Source organism: Rhinatrema bivittatum, chromosome 3 (assembly GCF_901001135.1).
Source record: "Rhinatrema bivittatum chromosome 3, aRhiBiv1.1, whole genome shotgun sequence".
Lineage (NCBI taxonomy): Eukaryota > Metazoa > Chordata > Amphibia > Gymnophiona > Rhinatrematidae > Rhinatrema > Rhinatrema bivittatum.
The window spans coordinates 100106582-100125469 of NC_042617.1; the positions used below are offsets into that span (position 1 = coordinate 100106582).

General features: G+C 45.2%; 1 protein-coding gene across 7 annotated transcripts in view; it reads left to right on the top strand.

Annotated features, from left to right (window-relative positions):
• Nucleotides 1-18888, top strand: part of SLX4IP (SLX4 interacting protein) — a 343277-nt gene that overhangs the window by 182398 nt on the left and 141991 nt on the right. For 5 of the 7 annotated variants that reach the window (XM_029593534.1, XM_029593540.1, XM_029593533.1 and 2 more), the window contains one exon: nt 16517-16640. The exons of 1 other annotated variant lie outside the window; for it this stretch is intronic. In XM_029593534.1, coding sequence (XP_029449394.1) covers nt 16517-16640 — 124 coding nt within the window. Of the gene's footprint in view, nt 1-16516; nt 16641-18888 lie in introns of those variants that run through there. One more of the 7 variants, XM_029593536.1, reaches the window with a different exon arrangement.

Genomic DNA, 18888 nt, shown 5'->3' on the forward strand with positions numbered 1-18888 from the left:
TTGAGATTTGGGATGGAGAGGAGACCTGTGTTGGAGGATCTGAGATTTCTTTGTGTGGTGTATGGTTGGATAGTATTGTTTAGCCAGACCATTTTGTTGTTTATTTTTTTGTGTATAAGGGTGAGGGTTTTATACTGGATTCTTTGTGTGATGGGCAGCCAGTGGAGATCTTTGAGAGTGGGTGTGATGTGGGAGGATTTTCTGTGGTTGGTGGTAATTCTGGCGGCGGCGTTTTGTAGGACTTGGAGGGGTTTGATGTGGATTTCTGGTAGTCCAATGAGGAGGGAGTTGCAGTAGTCGAGTTTTGAGAAAATAATTGATTGAAGTACTGTTCGGAAATCGTGCTGTTGGAGGAGGGGTTTGAGTTTTTTAAGTGTTTGAAGCTTGAAAAATCCATCTTTGATTGTATTGGAGATGTGTCGTTTAAAGTTGAGTTGGCTGTCGATTGTTACTCCTAGGTTTTTTGTGGATGGTGTGAGTGAGGTTCTTGATAAGTTTGGCATCCCAGGATTGTTTGAGCTCCCTGGGTTGTTTGAGGGGGTGCTCTCGAGAGGAGAAGAGGGACGGTCGTCATGGATGTGAATGATTTCTGTTTTGGCTTGGTTGAGGCAGAGAGATAGTTGGGATAGCAGATGTGATAGTTTTGAACTGAGTTTGTTCCATTTTTCCATGGTGAGTTCAATGGACTTGGTTATGGGGAGTAGAATTTGTATGTCGTCTGCATAGACAAAGTAGGTGAGGTTGGCATCTGAGAGGTATTTGCATAGTGGGAGGAGGTAGATGTTGAAGAGGGTTGAGGATAGTGAAGAACCTTGAGGGACGCCATGGGTGAGGGGCACTTGGGAGGATTCAGATGAGTTTGTCTTGACAATGAAGGATCTGTTAGTGAGGTAGGATTTGAACCAATTGAGTGTAGTGTCTTGAAGACCGATTTCTTTAAGCCTGGTGAGGAGTGTTCTGTGGTTGATGGTGTCAAAGGCGGCTGATATATCAAGGAGTATCAGGAGGAATGTTTTGCCACTGTCACGACTTCTTAGGATGGTGTCTGTGAGAGCGAGGAGGAGAGTCTCTGTGCTGTAGAATTTTCTGAAGCCGTGCTGTGTTGGGTGGAGAAAATTGTGGGCGTCAAGGTGGTCTGTAAGTTGATTGTTGACAGTTTTCTCGATGATTTTTGCTAGGAATGGGAGGTTGGAGACTGGTCTGTAGTTTGCAGGATCTGATTTGTCGAGTTGCGGTTTTTTGATGATTGGTTTGATGATGGCGTTTTTGAGTTTGTCTGGGAAGATTCCTTGCTCAAGAGATAGGTTGATGATTTGTGGTGTTGGTTTGACAATAATCTCTTTGATGAGTTTTAGGGTTTTGATGGGGATGGAGTCTACGGGGTGGGAAGCTGGGTTGGTTTTTTTGATGATGGGTTCAATTTCAGTAGTACCATTTTCTTCAGGCTGCCTGAAGAAAATGGTACCCTCATAGGTACCATTTTCTTCAGGCAGCTTTCATAGTACTAGCAGTATGAATGCCATCTTGATTTCTTTTTTTGGTCCTCAGAAGATGTTTTCAGGTAAGTAAAGAGCATTTCCTAGCGTGTAGACAGATGGACTCAGGACCAGTGGGTTTATGCTCCCCTGCCAGCAGATGGAGACTGAGCAAGCTGATGTCACAGTATATATAGCCCTGCAGTGACCCCAGCCTACCAGTGTTCTCTGAGTGCAGCAGATGGTGGTCATGCATCTCTCTATGGGGATTGCTTTGAGCTTTTTGAAAGGAGAAATTTGAAATTCTAAATTCAGGAAAAGAGAGCCCCGCTCTCCTGCAGTGATACCTAAAGGCTCTTCCCCCAGTTGAGAATTCCTGAGGCGATTTCTGTGGTCCCTCAGTTGTGCCTTGATCCGGTAGCTGGGTTTCTCAGCATGGACTTATCTGCTAGTTCAGCTGAAAGGCAGCAGTTGCAGGAGGCCGAGTACGGAGGTGATGGCAGATGCCCTCTCCCCCGGCAGCCGGAGATCATCTCTGTACTCAGCCGGTAAGCACTGAGCTCAGGTAAGGTTTAACAAATAAAAAAGGAGAACATTTTACCCGAATCAGAGACAGAGGAGTTTCAGGATTTCCTCCGGTCTCCATTCTCAGCACGCCATGCCAACGTTTGTTCCCGCTCCCATTGGGGTTGGGGAACTGGGCAGCCTGGCGGGTTGAGTGGCCTCCAGTGGGCTAGGCCACGCACTTAGGTTATTTCCTTGCATGCCGCGTAGTAGGCCTCGGCGGCTGTTTTCACACACTCTTGTGCGTATTTTGCTGCCCTCTGTAAGCCGTCAGTGTGCGCAGTGTGTCGGCTCTGCACTCGTGTTGTACGCTCAGTTTTTGGACATGCTTTTACACGCACAAACTTTTTTATGCGCTTGGCGCACAGGTTGTGCATGAACCTTGCTGCACTTTCTTCTAAGTGCGTATTTTTTGGACGCCTTTCATTTTTGAGCGCGAGCTGTTCTGACACATGTTTACTGCAGTGATAGCGCCAGTAAGCAAGAAGCCTAAGCTTCTTCCTATTTGTGATGCCTGTCATATTAGAGCTTCTCAGCCTGACCTGGCTTCTAACCTGTGTCAGCGCTGCTCAGATGCACAGAGAGAGTTGTCTTCCTTGGACTTTGCTAAGCCTGGCTCTTCCCATTCTGATGATGGGTTGGTCATGGCCTTGACTGGGGGGGGGGGGGGACGGGGGAGGATGCCAGATCTTGGTTTTCCCTTGACTGGCTCCTCCGCTGGTGAGGGAAGTTCTGTGGGACCAGCTCCAGTTCCTTCTGGGCTTGGTCTGGATCCGGCTGCTTTTTCTTGGGTAGAATTTTTTTCAAGGCTTACAAGCCTTTCTTCAGGCACAGTCCTCCTCTATCCCCATTTCTGTCCAGTTGGACTCTCAGCCGGTGGCTCCTCCCTCTTCAAGTCCTTTGCTTAAGTGCCGGGGTTTGCCTCACTCCCTGTGAGTGTTCCCGATAGAAATCCGGTTGGCACTGATGATGAGGTTGATCCTAATTCCCTGGAAGATGGGGAAATTCCTCCAGGGCTGGAACCGTATTGAACCATGTCTTATTTCATAGAGATGAACTGCCGGCCCTGATTTCCCAGACCTTGAAACAGTTGGGTGTCCCTGGTTCAGATGCTATGTCAGAGCCGAGGAAGAATCCCATTTTGGTTTCCTTATGTAAAGCCTCTTGTTTTTTCCCAGAGATAGATGCGATCCAGGAATTTATTGATTGATCTGGAATGGGATGCCACTGATTCAAATTTTAAAGGGGGTCGGACATTGGAAGGCCTGTACCCCCTGGATCCAGCTGTGAGAGAATGTTTGTGTTTTCCCAAAGTGGATGCTCTGGTATGTCTAAGCGGATGAATATCCCCATAGAGGGAGGAGTGGCCTTGAAGGATGTACATGATAAAAAGACTGAGGCTATTCTTAAACAAGTCTTGGAGGTAGTGGCGATGAATTTACAGATTGTCTCCCCTAGTGGCAAGATCATGTCTGCTTCTCTCTCAGGAGGTTTGAGTCTGGAGGGAATTCCAGAGCGGTTCTGTTGCCTGTTACCATCTTTTTAGCAGACGCAGACTGTGATTTGGGCCGGACCTCACCCAGAGGAATGGCTTCGGTGATAGCGGCCAAGCATCAACTGTGGTTGCAAAATTGGTCAGCTGACACAGCTTCCACAGCCAATCTTACCAAGATACCCTTTAAAGGCTCGCTCTTGTTTGGGAGTGAGTTGGAGAAACTGGCCAGTAAGTGGGGCGAATTTCTGGAGCCTCGGTTGCTGGAGGATAAGAAACAGTACAGCTCTCCTTTGGTATGAGGGGTCATGTTTACCTCTGACACGCTGCTTTTTAAATTCTCTTTTTGCTTTCTTTAATTACTTTTTTACATCTAACTTGTGAATGCTTATGCTCTTCCCTATTTCCTTCATTTGGGTATGTTTCCCAATTTTTTAAAGATGCCTTTTTGACTTTAATAGCCTCTTTTACCTCACTTTTAAACCATACTGGCAGTTGTTTGGTTTTCCTTTGATCATTTAAAATGCATGGATTACATTTTGTCTGGGCCTCAAATATGGTACTTTTAAACCATGTCATGCTTCCTGCAAGTTTTTATCCTTGTAAATTGCTGTTAGTGTTTTTTGTTTTTTTTTAACAAATTTCCTCATTTTGTCATAGTCTCCCTTTTTTATAGTTAAATGCTACTGCAGTAGTTTTATTTAGTATTTGCCCTCCAGTGATTATATCATAAATACCCTATGATCACTGTTGCCAAGCAGATCCATCAGCTTTATCTCTTGAACCAGGTCCTGCATTCCATTCAGAACTAGATCTAATATAGTCCGTCCCCCCCTTGGTTCCATGACCAACTGCTGCATGAAGCAGTCATTGATGGCATCTAGGAACTTTACCTCCCTCGTATGTCCTGATGAGACTCGTACCAAATCAATATTTGTATACCGTATTTTTTGCTCCATAAGACGCACTTTTTTTTCCCCAAAAGTGGGGGGAAAATGTCTGTGCGTCTTATGGAGCAAATATAAAAAAAAAAACAACTAAATACAACCCCCCACCCTCCTGACCCCCCCCCCCCCCCCCCACCCCAAGACCTGCCAAAACTTCCTGGTGGTCCATTGGGGGTCCAGGAGCGATCTCCTGCACGTGGGCCGTCGGCTGCCAGTAATCAAAATGGCGCCAACGTCCCTTTGCCCTTACTATGTCACAGGGGCTACCGGTGCCATTGGTCAGCCCCTGTGACATAGTAAGGGCAAAGGGCCGTTGGCGCCATTTTGATTACTGGCAGCCGACGGCCCATGTGCAGGAGATCGCTCCCGGACCACCAGGGACTTTTGGCAGGTCTGGGGGGGGGGTTTGTAGTTAATTAAATTTAAAGGGTTGGGATGGGGGGTTTTTGTTTTGTTTTTTTTCCCACAGAAAAAGAACGATAAAAGTTTTCTGATCTGGGGAGTGGACCGAAATGGCCCTCCCCAGATCCGAAAATGAAATGGGGACAAAAAAAATTTTATGCACTCCCCTAATTTGCTCCATAAGACACACAAACGACCGGGAACAAAGCCGGGTTAGCACACCATTTTTTTTTGTTAATTTTCCCCTTCTGAATCCTTGGTGCGTCTTATGGTCAGGTGCGTCTTATGGAGCGAAAAATATCGTAATTGAAATATTCCATTATTATTGTGTTACCCATTTTACTAGCCAGTCTAATGCCTTTTAGCATTTTAAAGTTTGTCCTCATGTTGGCCAGGCAGGGGATAATATATATTTCCCACTACTATATTGTTTCCTTTTACTCTTGAAATCTCGCCTTAATGATTTCAGAGTACAGTTTGTTTCCTGTAAATCTTATATCATGCTTGGCTCTATGCCATCCTTAATATATAGTGCCATCTCTCCACCAATTTTATGCTTCCTGTCATATCAATATAATTTTGTAATAGTGTCCCATTGATTATCCTCCTTCCATCAGGTCTCTAAGATGCTTAATATATCTGTATCTTCCTTTAGTACCATTCTGTCAGGAACTGCAGGGTTTTGAACCCCTGGTTTTGTGTGATGTGGATCTGGAGCCCTGTTGAAGGAGCTATACTGGCTCATGAGGATTTGGGGAAGCAAGGGTTTAGTAGCATCATGGGTACTGTGGGCAGGGCTAGGCCCAGCCACACTACTATTGAAGGGAGTAAACCAACCCCAATTACATAGCTGAGCTTAAATAGCTTGCAAGGAAGTTCTGTTGCTGGCACAAAATCTCCTGAGGATTTGCATTGGACTTTCAGTTAATGTAGCACCAGAAGGACTGCTAGCTGTTCAGGGTCTCTCCCTCGTTAATTCTGGGCAAGGGAAATCTATACCTTGTCTAATTTGGTTATTCCTTCCTGCAGCCATAAGGAAATATCTGTTTTGTTTTTTCCTGCATTAAAGAATCAGTGCAAGTACAGCTACTTTGTGGTCCTTTTTTCCCTGACAGATTGTGCCAGCCTGTTTTTGAGACCTACAGGTTTAGAGGGGTCATTTTTAGATACCAACAGAACTAGGGTTTGTTTTGCTTTTTTTTTTTTGTGTAGTCTGCAAATGGAGATAGGTGAGCCCACAGGCCCACATCCTCAGTTACAGCTCTGGGAATTGTAACTCGTGTGGTTCAAGCAAATGATTTTGTAGAAGTGGCATAGAAAAAGTCAGCCTTTCTTTTTTTCATTGCCCTAATTATGGATACCCTTGAGGATAAAATTAAAAAACAGCACCAAAAAATACAATTTTTAACCCAACAAATACAAGCACTCAAGGAGCAGTATTCAGAGCTTGACAAAACATGGGAGCTAAAGTATCAGCAGTTGCAAACAGCCCCCATCTTGTTGAAAGCTGCCCTGGGGAAAAAACTGTCAACCCCCAACTTCAACCTCCCGAGCGCTTTGAAGAGAACAGGGGACGTGTTCACGGGTTCCTTCTCAAAAGTAATTTACACTTCCAGCTTTATTAAGATTTCTTTACATATAGTGCAAGGAAGTTGTGTTGGGTAGTTACGCTGACTGGAGACACCCTGAAATGGGCTACTACATTGATGGAATGGGACCAAAACACCTCATTAGGGGTCTTTCCTCCAAGAATTCAAAAAATGTTTTCTGACCATCACCAAAAACATACAGCAGGGAATGTGTGCTGTTTATTCCTTCGCCACCCATATTCGTCAGCTTCAAGCAGACGTGGAATGGGGTGATGTGCCATTGTGAAACCAATTCCAATTAGGACTAAAGGAGGAAATTAAAGATGAACTGGCCCAGTTCGAGCTCTCTTCTACCTTGCAGGAGTTAATAAATACCTGTATATATGATGACACCTGCTTGGGAGAGTGGCAAGGGATCTTGAGCTGGTCACACCTCTCCCCGAAGAATTCCTCTATTGAAGCCAATAGACAAGATGCACCAGAGATGGTGTAAATCTATACTGCTCCCTTCTGGGATACAATCATAGGCGGCGAGACTCCACAGCCATAACCATGGCTCTGCTCCTATTGTCTCAGCTGTGGAAACTTGGAATATTTTTTGGCAGGTCACTGTATTCATCACAAAAAAGGTTTGTTAGATGTTCCCTCAATTTGGCATGCTAGTCTTGGGGATACAAAGGAGCTTGCCTTCTCAGTCACCGCTCCCACTCTCTGGATCACTTTACCTCAGGATTTGTGGCTGATAGACTGTAATAAGACATTCAAACTCATGGCAAAGACACATTTTCTTTAGGCTGGAATTTTTGTAAACTGATGATTCTGGCAGTGAGAGGATACGGACACATTTCATTCTTTTGGCGTTCTTTTGTTTGACTTTTCTGAGTTCATTTCATGAAAGTTTTTGTTTTGTGTATGTAGGTTTGTACACTTCCTAGGGCCTTGGTTTAGGCAGGATATAAATAAATAAAATAAATGATACCCCTTCCAGAATACCTTTCCATAAAATAATCTAATCACCCGAAGAGAGGGTCCTTGAACATCTGGTGGCCGACCGGACCTATTCTCAAAACAGTGAAGTCGGAGATCAGATGAAAAGGATCGCCTCTGCATCAGCCACTTTCTGCATGAGTTAAGCCCTTAGAGACTGGTGGCTGGCAGAACTTGGACAGGAAAACAAGAAAAAACAAGACACAGACTAAGGCAATATAAAACCTAAATCTAGAGACACTAAGGTGCACACAAAAGCAGTGTAAGACCACCACAGGAACACTGGATACATGAAACAATTTAAGAGAAAATAGGACCAAACTGAACACTGGAAGCTTAGAATATGTTCCAGACAGAAACAAGATAGCCACTAATAGGATGCTGGCCATAAAGTTGAGATGACTATCCAGAGCGACCAGACAGGAAGAAGTTGGCCACCAGCAGGAAATGTAAACCAAAGAGCTCTCGTATACTCGGATAACTTTACCCTTAACAGGCTATATTCAAAGGACATAGCCAGTTAAGTGTCAATGCCATGTTTAAAAAAAAAAAAAAAAAAAAAAAAAAAGGCTGCTGTCCAATTTCCCATTCCCCTTCCCCAGTGAAATCCATAATATACCCCGCGATCAACCTCCTCCCACCCCACCTGGAACCCCCGATACTTTTTACTGCTGGCGGGAGCTGTGAAGAAGTGCCCAACTCCCACTGACAGTGAAAGGTGTCTGGGGGGTTCCAAGTGTGGGAGCATTCAGGGTAGGTTGACTGGATGGTAAGGAAGGGGAAAGGTGGGCTTGCCTGAAAACTACCTGTATTAGGGTCTATAGGCCTGCTACCTTTTTGCTCTTTTTGTGGGGGCTTGGGGGGAAGTAGGCTCGACCGCTAGGGGCATTATGGATTTAACTGGGGTGGAGGGAGGATCAGACTGACAGGCCCGGGCTACAGCCTTTTTTTTTTTTTTTTTTTTTTTAAACATAGCATCAGCACTTAACTGGCTGTATCCTTTGAATATAGCCAGTTAAGGTTGTTCAGGTATACATACCTGGAGAACTTTAGATCCTGCTCTTGTCAATGTCTAAAGTTAACTGAATAACAGGCCGATACAGTACAGTGTGCTCTGGTGGAGCGCACTGTTAGCCCAGGTTTGGACATGCTAACTTTACCCCTTATACAGTAAGGGATAATAGAGCATCGAAAATGCACGTCCAACCCCCCCGAAACTAATAGCGCCCGCAACATGCAAATGCATGTTGATGGCCCTATTAGTAATTCCCGTGCGATACAGAAAGTATTATGTGCAGCCAAGCCGCACATTTTACTTTCAGAAATTAGCGCCTACCCAAAGGTAGGCGTTAATTTCTGCTGGCGCCAGGGAAGTGTACAGAAAAGCAGAAAAAACTGCTTTTCTGTACACCCTCTGACTTAATATCATAGCGATATTAAGTAGGAGGCCCCAAAAGTAAAAAAAAAAAAAAAAAGTAGAAATTAAAAAAAAATTAAAATTCAGCCCGTGGGTCGGAAGACAGACGCTCAATTATGCCGGCGTCTGTTTCCTGAATCCATAGCTGTCAACGGGTTTGAGAACCAGCGTCGGCTGTCAAACCCACTGACAGCCGCCGCTCCTTTTACCGCGGGCCCTAATTTGCATAGGCCACCCTCCTGAATCGCACACCCAGGAGAGTGGCCTGTGCGCGCGCCGGGAGAGCGGGCGCTCGCCAGCTCTCCTGCGCATTTTTCTGTATCGGCCTGCATGTTATTCGGCTAACTCCAAATATCTGAATTAGCTAGATAATTTACTCAGCTAACTCAGATTCAACACTTATCTGGCTAAAATTTATCCTAAGTGCCTTTAATATCCAGAAATTGATATTTAGCTGGATAATTTGTAAGTTAACATGCTAAATTCCTTTAAATATTGACCTCAGTGGTTGCTGATCCTGCAGCTCAGGACTCACAAGTCATGTTCTTCTTCATCCTGGGATGGTTTCTCCATTTCAATTTTCTGGGCTGCATACTATTTCTTCAGCTCAGGTGAAGACAAGGTTGACTTGAGTGGTCTGGATCCACTTGCCATCTTGCAGTATAATTTCTCCTTCATTTCTGCAGGAAATTTCCATCTTAGATTCCTCAAGAAGCATTTCATTGATGTAGTCATCATTGCTGTGGATGCTTACAAATCTTACCACCTCCTCTCCCTCTGTTCCACCACTTGCTTCTTCAGTGAGTCAATCTGTATTAATTTTTCACACCTGAAAGCTAGACTTTTTGTTCAGCGGACAGAGATTCATTTCTTAAAGATATAGCAATTTCTTTGTCTCTGGGACAGTCTGAACAGAATCATGCTCATTTAGGGGATTCAATATCAGCAAAATATGTATTACATTTTCTCACAGGACAAGCAGGATGGTAGTCCTCACATATGGGGTGACATCATCAGGATGGAGCCCAATCACGGAACAATTTTGTCAAAGTTTTTAGAACTTTGACTGGCACCTACTGGGCATGCCCAGCAATGCACTGACCCTGCATCCAGCAGGGGTCCCCCTTCAATCTCTTTTTTTCTGTGCAGCAGTAGCCACACAGGTTAAGGAGCTCTCTTGAGATTCCTGACAGGAATTTTCCTCACGGAACTTCTTCAAACATTTTCAAAAAATTCTACCCCATGGGGTCCCCCTATCGATATCTATACTCCGTGGTCGAAAGGTAAGGTTTTACCCTTGTTGCGGTCGATTCCCGTTGAGTTTCCTCGTCGGGGCCTACCGGCCATCGACCGCACCGCGGCTAAATTTTTGTCGAGGCCATGATGTTGGGTTTTCATCGGTGCCCCAATTGTCCTCTGACAATGTCCATCACAGACCCGCATAGAGTTTGTGTATTGTGCCTGGGGGCCGACCACGATACCCTAACTTGCACCAAATGTGCCAAATGATGTCGAAGGGCTGCAAGGCTCGTTTGGAGAAGATGGAGTTTATTTTTCATTCTAAACTTCCAACTCCATCGACTGCTTCAAGTTCGTCTGAGCTGGTGCCATCGACCTCTCGCCAGCAACGAGACACCAGTGCTGTTCGTCCGGCTTCGACTACTCCTAAGGTGTCGACTTCTTCCTCCTCGCCTCAGGAAAAGGACCGAGGAGAACATTGTGAAAAGCGTTGACACCGACATAGGAAGGCTTAGTCCGCTGAACCAGGCAAGCCCCTAGCATCGGCGTCGACAGAGCCACCAACAAAGAAATCCTGTCCAGAGAAGGCCCCATCCTCCTCTGCGACCGGGTCACCGAGGCGTTCCCCACCTTAATCGGTGCAGGGAGCCGCGATTCCACTTTCACCGGTGGGCCCTCCATCTACGCCAGTGCTGCCTCCTACTCTGATGCCGGGGTTACACGCCCCAGGCTTCCATGAGGAATTGGATCGGATGGTCCAAGAGGCCATCGGTAAAGCACTACAGGGCTTCCAGCCTCCATTGATGCCGGTGCCCGAGCCGGTCACAGATCTGATTCCCATGGCACTCACACCACTACTGGGTAGACTGGATTCGTTGCTCAGTGCCCTTCTACCGCTGGAACCAAGAACACCGGTATGTCTTCTTCCCTCGATGCCGATACCTGTGTCATCAGAAGACTAGGAAACACCGATACCCATACTGCCATCTGGGATCCTGGCACCGACTCGTCCATCGGTGTCACCGATTCAATCGATCCCTCCGATGTCGTCGGTGCCTAGGCCTGGTCCTTCGGGATTAACACCATTCCTCCCTTCTGAAGATCCTCAGAGAGCTGGTGATCAACCTTATGATCCTTGGACTGATGATTCTTCCCAGGATACCGATGATCTGCCTTCAGAGCCCTCTCCTGAAGAGAGAAGGCATTCTCCTCTTGAGGATCTGTCCTTTATCAATTTCATTAAAGAAATGTCTGAAACAATTCCATTTCAACTTCAGACAGAAGAAGATTCAAGGCACAAGATGCTGGAAGTACTCCAGTTTCTTGATGCCCCTAAGGAAATCGTCAATTCCTATTCATAAAATCCTAATTGACCTGCTGAAGAGGAATTGGGAGCACCCAGGTTCAGTTTCATCTGTCAACCATAAGACAGATGCCACCTATCTTGTGCAGTCAGCTCCTGGATTTCAAAAATCACAACTTGATCATCACTCTGTGGTTGTAGAATCAGCCCAGAAAAAGGCAAGATGTTCCAAACCTCATTCCTCCAGGGAAGGATCAAAAATCCCTGGACGCATTTGGCAGACGGGTCTTCCATGGATCAATGCTAATATCTCGCATTGCTTCTTACCAGTATAACAGGAACCTTTTTAAGAAGATCCAGGATTTCTCTGAATCTTTGCTTGACCAATTCCAGGATGAGCTTAATGCTCTAGCCCAGAAAGGCATGGATGCTGATAAGCATGAGGTCCGCGCTGCATATGACATATTTGACACTGCTTCTAGGGTGTCCGCAGCGGGGATTAGTGCAAGAAGATGGGCCTGGTTGAAATCCTCCGACCTCAGACCAGAGGTACAGGACAGGTTGGCTGACCTGCCATATGCTGGAGATAATCTCTTTGGAGATAAAATTCAGGAGACTGTGGCGCAGCTCAAGGACCACCATGAAACACTGCATCAACTTTCTTCAGTGCCTGCTGAGTTCTCGTCCACCTCTAAGAGGACTTTCAAGCGAGACATTAAGTGACCAGCCTACAAACCAAGAAGGTATTATCCTCCGGCTTCTCGATTCGCCCCTCCAAGCCTTATCAAAAAGGTCAGTCCAGACAATCCCGTCCTCAGAAGACCCAACCTGCTCCTCAGCTAGGACCAGCGTCAGGGTTTTGACTCCTTCCTGGAGAGCATAAACCAACCTCTTCTTCCATCAGTATCGGTTGGCAGTCGGTTGTGCCACTTCACCGACACTTGGCACACAATCACTACCGATCAGTGGATACTTGCAGTGGTCACTCAGGGTTACCACCTAAACGCTCTGACTGTACCGGCGGACTCTCCACCTCAACTGACGTGGGGATCATCCGACCACTCTCTTCTTCTGGAACAGGAGGTTTCAACCCTCCTCCAATCACAGGCAATAGAACCAGTGCCCCTCTCCCAACAGAGGCAGGGGTTCTATTCCCGTTATTTCCTCATTCCAAAAATGTCAGGTGGCGTTCATTCCATTTTGGATTTTTGCGCCCTAAACAAGTATCTACAAAGAGAGAAGTTCAAGATGGTAACCTTGGGGTCTCTACTTCCTCTTCTGCAAAAGGGAGATTGGCTATGCTCTCTAGATCTCCAGGATACATACACACACATCTCAATTATTCCATCTCATTGCAAATTCCTGCGATTCCTAGTCAGCCCTCGTCACTTCCAGTACCGTGTACTGCCATTCGGCCTGGCGTATGCTCCACAGGTATTCACCAAGTGCCTCTTAGTAGTCGCAGCCTTCCTCAGAAGTCAGGGTGTCCATGTCTACCCTTATCTCGACGATTGATTGATAAGTGCCCCGACTCAGCAAGCCGCATTGGAGTCCTTGCGTCTCACTCTCCATACCCTGATGTCCTTAGGATTTCTAATCAACTATTCCAAATCCAAGATAGTTCCATCCCAAACCCTATCTTTTATAGGAGCCGACCTAGACACTATACAGGCGAAAGCCTTCCTCCCTCAGGATCGAGCTTTCACCCTGGCCTCTCTGGCACATCTTTTACAGACTCGAGTATCCTCAACTGCTCGTCACTTCCTCATACTGTTGGGTCACATGGATTCAGCAGTGCATGTCACTCCAATGGCCCGCTTAGCCAAGAGAGTCATGCAGTGGACCCTAAAATCCCAGTGGGTTCAAGCTTGTCAGCCAATGTCCAGCATTGTTCACGTTACCACACAGCTCCGACTATCGCTGGCCTGGTGGATACCACACTCCAATCTGACTCAAGGCCTTCCATTTCAGGCTATAGAACCTCAAATTACCTTGACAATAGATGCCTTCAGCCTAGGGTGGGGTGCTCATGTAGGCAACCTGCAGACTCAGGGATCCTGGTCTCCAGAGGAAGCCAAACACCAGATAAATTTCCTGGAGCTTCGAGCAATCAGATATGCTCTCAGAGTACTACAGGACTGCCTTTCCAACAAGGCCATCCTGATTCAAACCGACAACCAGGTGGCGATGTGGTACATCAACAAGCAGGGTGGAATGGTCCTTCCTCCTGTGCCAGGAAGCTGCACAGGTATGGGCATGGGCTCTTGCCCACTCAATGTACCTCACAGCCACCTATTTGCCGGGCGTGGACAATATATTGGTGGACAGGTTGAGCTGCACATTTCTTCCGCACGAGTGGTCTCTCAACCCCACAGTAGCAGACTCAATATCCCATCATTGGGGTTACCCTTACATAGATCTCTTTGCGTCAGTCCACAACCGCAAAGTAGAAAACTTCTGCTCCCTCACTCGCAGCCACCACTTGCACCCGAGAGATGCTTTCGCCCTATCGTGGGCCAATGGTCTCCTCTATGTATACCCTCCACTTCCACTGATTTCGAAGACTCTCGTGAAGTTACGGAAGGACAAAGGCGTAATGATTCTGATAGCCCCGCCAGGTGTGGTTCCCAATCCTCCAGGATTTATCAGTACGCCGCCACATTCCTCTGGGGAAGGATCCGCTTCTGATAACTCAGAACAATGGACGCCTGTGTCACCCCAACCTCCAGGCTTTATCTCTGACTGCCTGGATGTTGAAAGGTTAATACTCCAACCTCTTAACCTTTCCGAGTCGGTATCCCGAGAACTAGTAGCTTCATGAAAGCCTTCCACGAGAAGGTCTTACCGCTCCAAATGGAAAAGGTTTACAGTACGGTGCACCTCTATGTCCTTAGACCCCTTCACTTGTTCCACAGTGAAGTTTCTGGACTATCTCTGGCACCTGTCGGAGGCAGGCCTGAAGACTTCCTCCATCAGGGTGCATATCAGCACGGTAGCTGTATTTCATAAGGGCGTAGGGGATGTTCCTGTTTCGACACAACCCTTAGTAACGCGCTTTATGAGAGGCTTGCTCCACTTAAAACCTCCACTGCGCCCTCCGGCCCCTTCTTGGGGCCTTAATGTAATTTTGGGACAGCTCATGAAACCTCTGTTTGAGCCTCTCCACACCTGTAATCTCCGTTATCTCATGTGGAAAGTAGTTTTCCTTCTCGCTATCACGTCCGCTTGCAGAGTTAATGAGTTGCAGGCTCTAGTTACCTCCCCGCCTTATACTAAAATTCTGCATGATAGGGTAGTGCTCCGCACTCACCCTAAATTTTTACCGAAGATAGTGTCGGAATTTCATATTAACCAATCTATTATCCTACCTACCTTTTTTCCCAGGCCCTATGCAAACCCATGAGAACAAGCTCTGCATTCTTTGAACTGCAAATGTGCTCTAGCCTTCTATTTAGACCGCACATGGGCCCACAGGAAATCCACTCAGTTGTTTGTGTCTTTCGATTCCATCAAATTGGGAAATCCTGTGGGAAAGCAGACCCTCTCTTCCTGGTTAGCGGACTGCATTTCTTTTTGCTACCAGCACGCAGGCATTCTGCTACAAGACCGTGTAAAAGCACACACTGTCAGGGCCATGGCAACATCAGTAGTGCACCTACGTTCGGTGTCGCTTGCTGATATTTGTAAGGCTGCTACCTGGAGTTCTCTCCATACCGTCACAGCACATTATTGCTTAGATAAGGCTGGCAGGCAAGATTCCATCTTTGGCCAGTCTGTTCTACACAACTTGTTTTCAGTGTAACTACCCAACATCCTTCCACCGATCCATTCAGGGTTCAGGATGCCCTTCTAACCAAATTTCCACTCCTGTTGTTGTGCCTGTTGCACGTCTTTGGGTGCATTTGGTGCATTGCTCAGGCATCCTCAGCTCGGTACTCACCCATATGTGAGGACTATCATCCTGCTTGTCCTGTGAGAAAGCAGAATTGCTTACCTGTAACAGGTGTTCTCACAGGACAGCAGGATGTTAGTCCTCACGAAACCCGCCTGCCACCCCACGGAGTTGGGTTCGTTTACGTTTTCTTATTTTATTTTTCGCATGTGCTTTTTACTATAAGACGAGACTGAAGTGGGACCCCTGCTGGATGCAGGGTCAGTGCATAGCTGGGCATGCCCAGTAGGTGCCAGTCAAAGTTCTAGAAACTTTGACAAAATTGTTCCGTGATTGGGCTCCATCCTGATGATATCACCCCATATGTAAGGACTAACATCCTGCTGTCCTGTGAGAACACCTGTTACAGGTAAGCGAGTCTGCTTTCTTTACATGATGAACTAAAAATTATTAGTGAATAGAATTGTCTTGATAGAGGAGTGAGCCCTGAAATTTAGTTAGCATAGTAGCAATCTTCTAGGTTTGAAATAGTGATAACTAGATTTACTAAGAGGCAGCTATTCCTCTAGCAGGAGCTTCATATCTCAGAATCAAAAAAAGCTGATAATGCTGTGATTACAGCCTCTAGCATCCCCAGCATCAGCAGTTGCAGGAATAAAAAGCTGAGCTAGGAAGCCCAGATCTTTTGCCACTGAGCCTTTTGGATGAACCCCAGTGGGTAGATTTCTAAATAAAATGCAGGTAGAATTTCATTAGCTATTTCACAGCAACCAGCATAATCAAATTCATTTACTTTGTTCACAGATATTGTCAAAGATAATTAGAATATTAATTTGACTCTCTAACATTTTATTACCTTTATATATCAACTAGCTTCAATGAAATCTTTGAAGAAAGAAAAGGCAATAAAATGACAGAAATACTTCATTCTTGTCCACTTAATGAAACTATTTTAGAAATACTTTTTCTGAAATTAGAGGGAAAAATACAATAGTATGTTGATTCTCTTAATGTACTATAATTGAAAAGCTATCTGCAGGGTATCTTCTAGAATATTAGTTTATAGTTGTAATATGTCCTTTTGCATCTGGCATGAAGTAGATGGAAATACAGTAATATCTTGATTCCTAATTTCTTGTGAGACTTGATAATTTTGTTGCCTTGCATTATGAACACCATGTAAATGGTTGTAAATTGTGTCTGTTTCAGGAAATCTGCATGTTACTAAAAGACACTATTGTTTCAAGAGTTAAGCAATACTTGGAAAGTCGGAAACAGCATGGCCAGTCAAAACATAAAGAAGTCACACAGTGCAGTCCCTTGATTTTAAAAGGTAAGAAACAAAAGCAGCAAAGTCTCCTTGGGAACAATCATTGACATTACACATATACAAAAAAAAAGGTTAGGGAATTTGGGTAGATTAGAGGTGACTAGAGGTCCACTGAGTTCGACCCCCCCCAATCTGCTTTTCAGCATTTTTCCCATAGATTACAAGCACTTTGCGGTAAATCCACAGGAAGTTAAAAAAGAAATCCGCATATTCTATTAAATGAAAAAAAAAAAAGCCTTTCTGACTGCAAATAACAATTGGACTGTAAATTTAATAACGGTAAGAAAATTGAAAATGTATATCTATATCCCTGAACCAGTACAGTATTCATATAGGGCTTGATTCACTAAGGCTTTTCTCCCATTCTTTTATGCAGAATAAAGCTTAGTAAATAGCACTCCACTCATTTTATTTTTGCTGATTGCCTTTTTCTGTTGAAATGAGAGAAAACAGTTCAAACATCTTGCAAACCCTTTTCATCAGTTTGCCAATGCTCTGTACAAGTCATTTCACCCTCCATTGTCTCAGGTACAAACTTAGACCTAGATTCATCGAAATGCTATAAATATAGCGGAAATAGCGCCCACAATTAAAAAAAAAAAAAAAAAAAAAAAGGGGGGGGGGGGCATGGTTAGGCTAATTTCCCTGTTCCCGCATTGCATAGGTAATTTCCGCAATGCACGATACATTTATCACATCCACACTATTTTTCACATCGCATGCTAATTAATCCACCATAGGCGCGTTACCGACCGAAAAGGTTTTTATCACACATGCCAGTTTGATCATACGCTTAGGTGTATGTTAATAATTTCTCTGTACACCGACGTGATATCTTGATAAGCGGCGGTATATAAAAACCAATAAATAAAATAATAATAATAAATAAATGGGATGGAACGATTCGCCTATGAATAAAGACTAAAGAGGTTAAGACTCTTCAGCTTGGAGAAGAGACAGCTGAGGAGAGATATGATGAAGGTCTATAAAATGAGTGGAGTAGAACTAGTAAATGTGAATCGGTTGTATACTCTTTCAAAAAGTACAAAGACTAGGTGACACACAATGAAGTTAGTAAGTTGTACATTTAAAACTAATAAGAGAAAATATTTTCTGCCCCAGATATGAGCCCTTGGACTGTGGCACGATTGATGCAGCCTAGTAGATGAACCTTCTATGCCCATGCCAACAGCATGTGGATTCACTCTACCAGACTGGATCTAGGGCTTCACCTGTACCAGCTCCATTCCCCGCAGTTTGAACCCTTGAGTTCCAGGGGCCAGCAGGGCTTAGGCGAGAGACCTGTAAAGAGCAGTCAGAAGAAGTCAAGTCTTGGGCAGAAGTCAGAGAAGGCAGCATATAACCAATGTCTGTGTCCAGGCAAAGCGGGTCGAGGTCCACGTTGGGGTCAGGGCAAGCAGCATTCTAGAAGAGTAATAGAGTCCATAGCAAGAGTCAGAACTAGGAGTCAGGCAGAGATGTACAGACAAGACAAAGGCAAGACACTGGGGACCAAGACACAAACAAGGCGAGGCAAGTTGGTAACAAGGCAAGCCAAAGCAAGGTAACCTCAGCAACATGCACTGCAAGGTAAGTGGACCTATTGGTGAGGGAAGACTTTGAAACTTAGCTGAGGTTTAAATACTGAGGTGTGTGACATCACTGAGTACCACTGGTTCCATTTCTTGGCATGGGGACACCTAGGGGCATGGCGTTTCAGTGGCATTGACAGCATTTGGGGGTAAATATGGCCGGTCATGAGACATGCTGCGGCTGGCCAAAAAGTTAGAATTTTTTACTCAATGCATAATTAAGCTCTAGAATTAATTGCCAGAGGATGTGGTGAAAGCTATTAGTGTAGATGCATTTAAAAAAGGTTTGGACAAGTTCCTGGAGGAAAATCCCTAAGCTATTATTAAGGTGAAGTTGAAAAAATCCACTGCTTATCCCTGGGATAAGCAGCATAGAATCTATCTACGCTTTGGGATCCTGCCAGGTACTTTTGACTTGAATTGGTCACTGTTGGAAACAGGATATTGGGCTTGGAATTTATAAACTGGTCTGACCCAGTACATGTTCTATATTATGTTCTTATGTTGTCATTTTGTACACACCTTTGTTGACACTGTTTTTGGTGATTGATTTATGCATATTTTTATCCTTCCTCTATTTTTTACCTTCCCCTTTTTGGGATGGCTTCAGCCTCTATATAATGCTTGGCTGAGCATAGTCAGGGAGATCCCCTTAGACT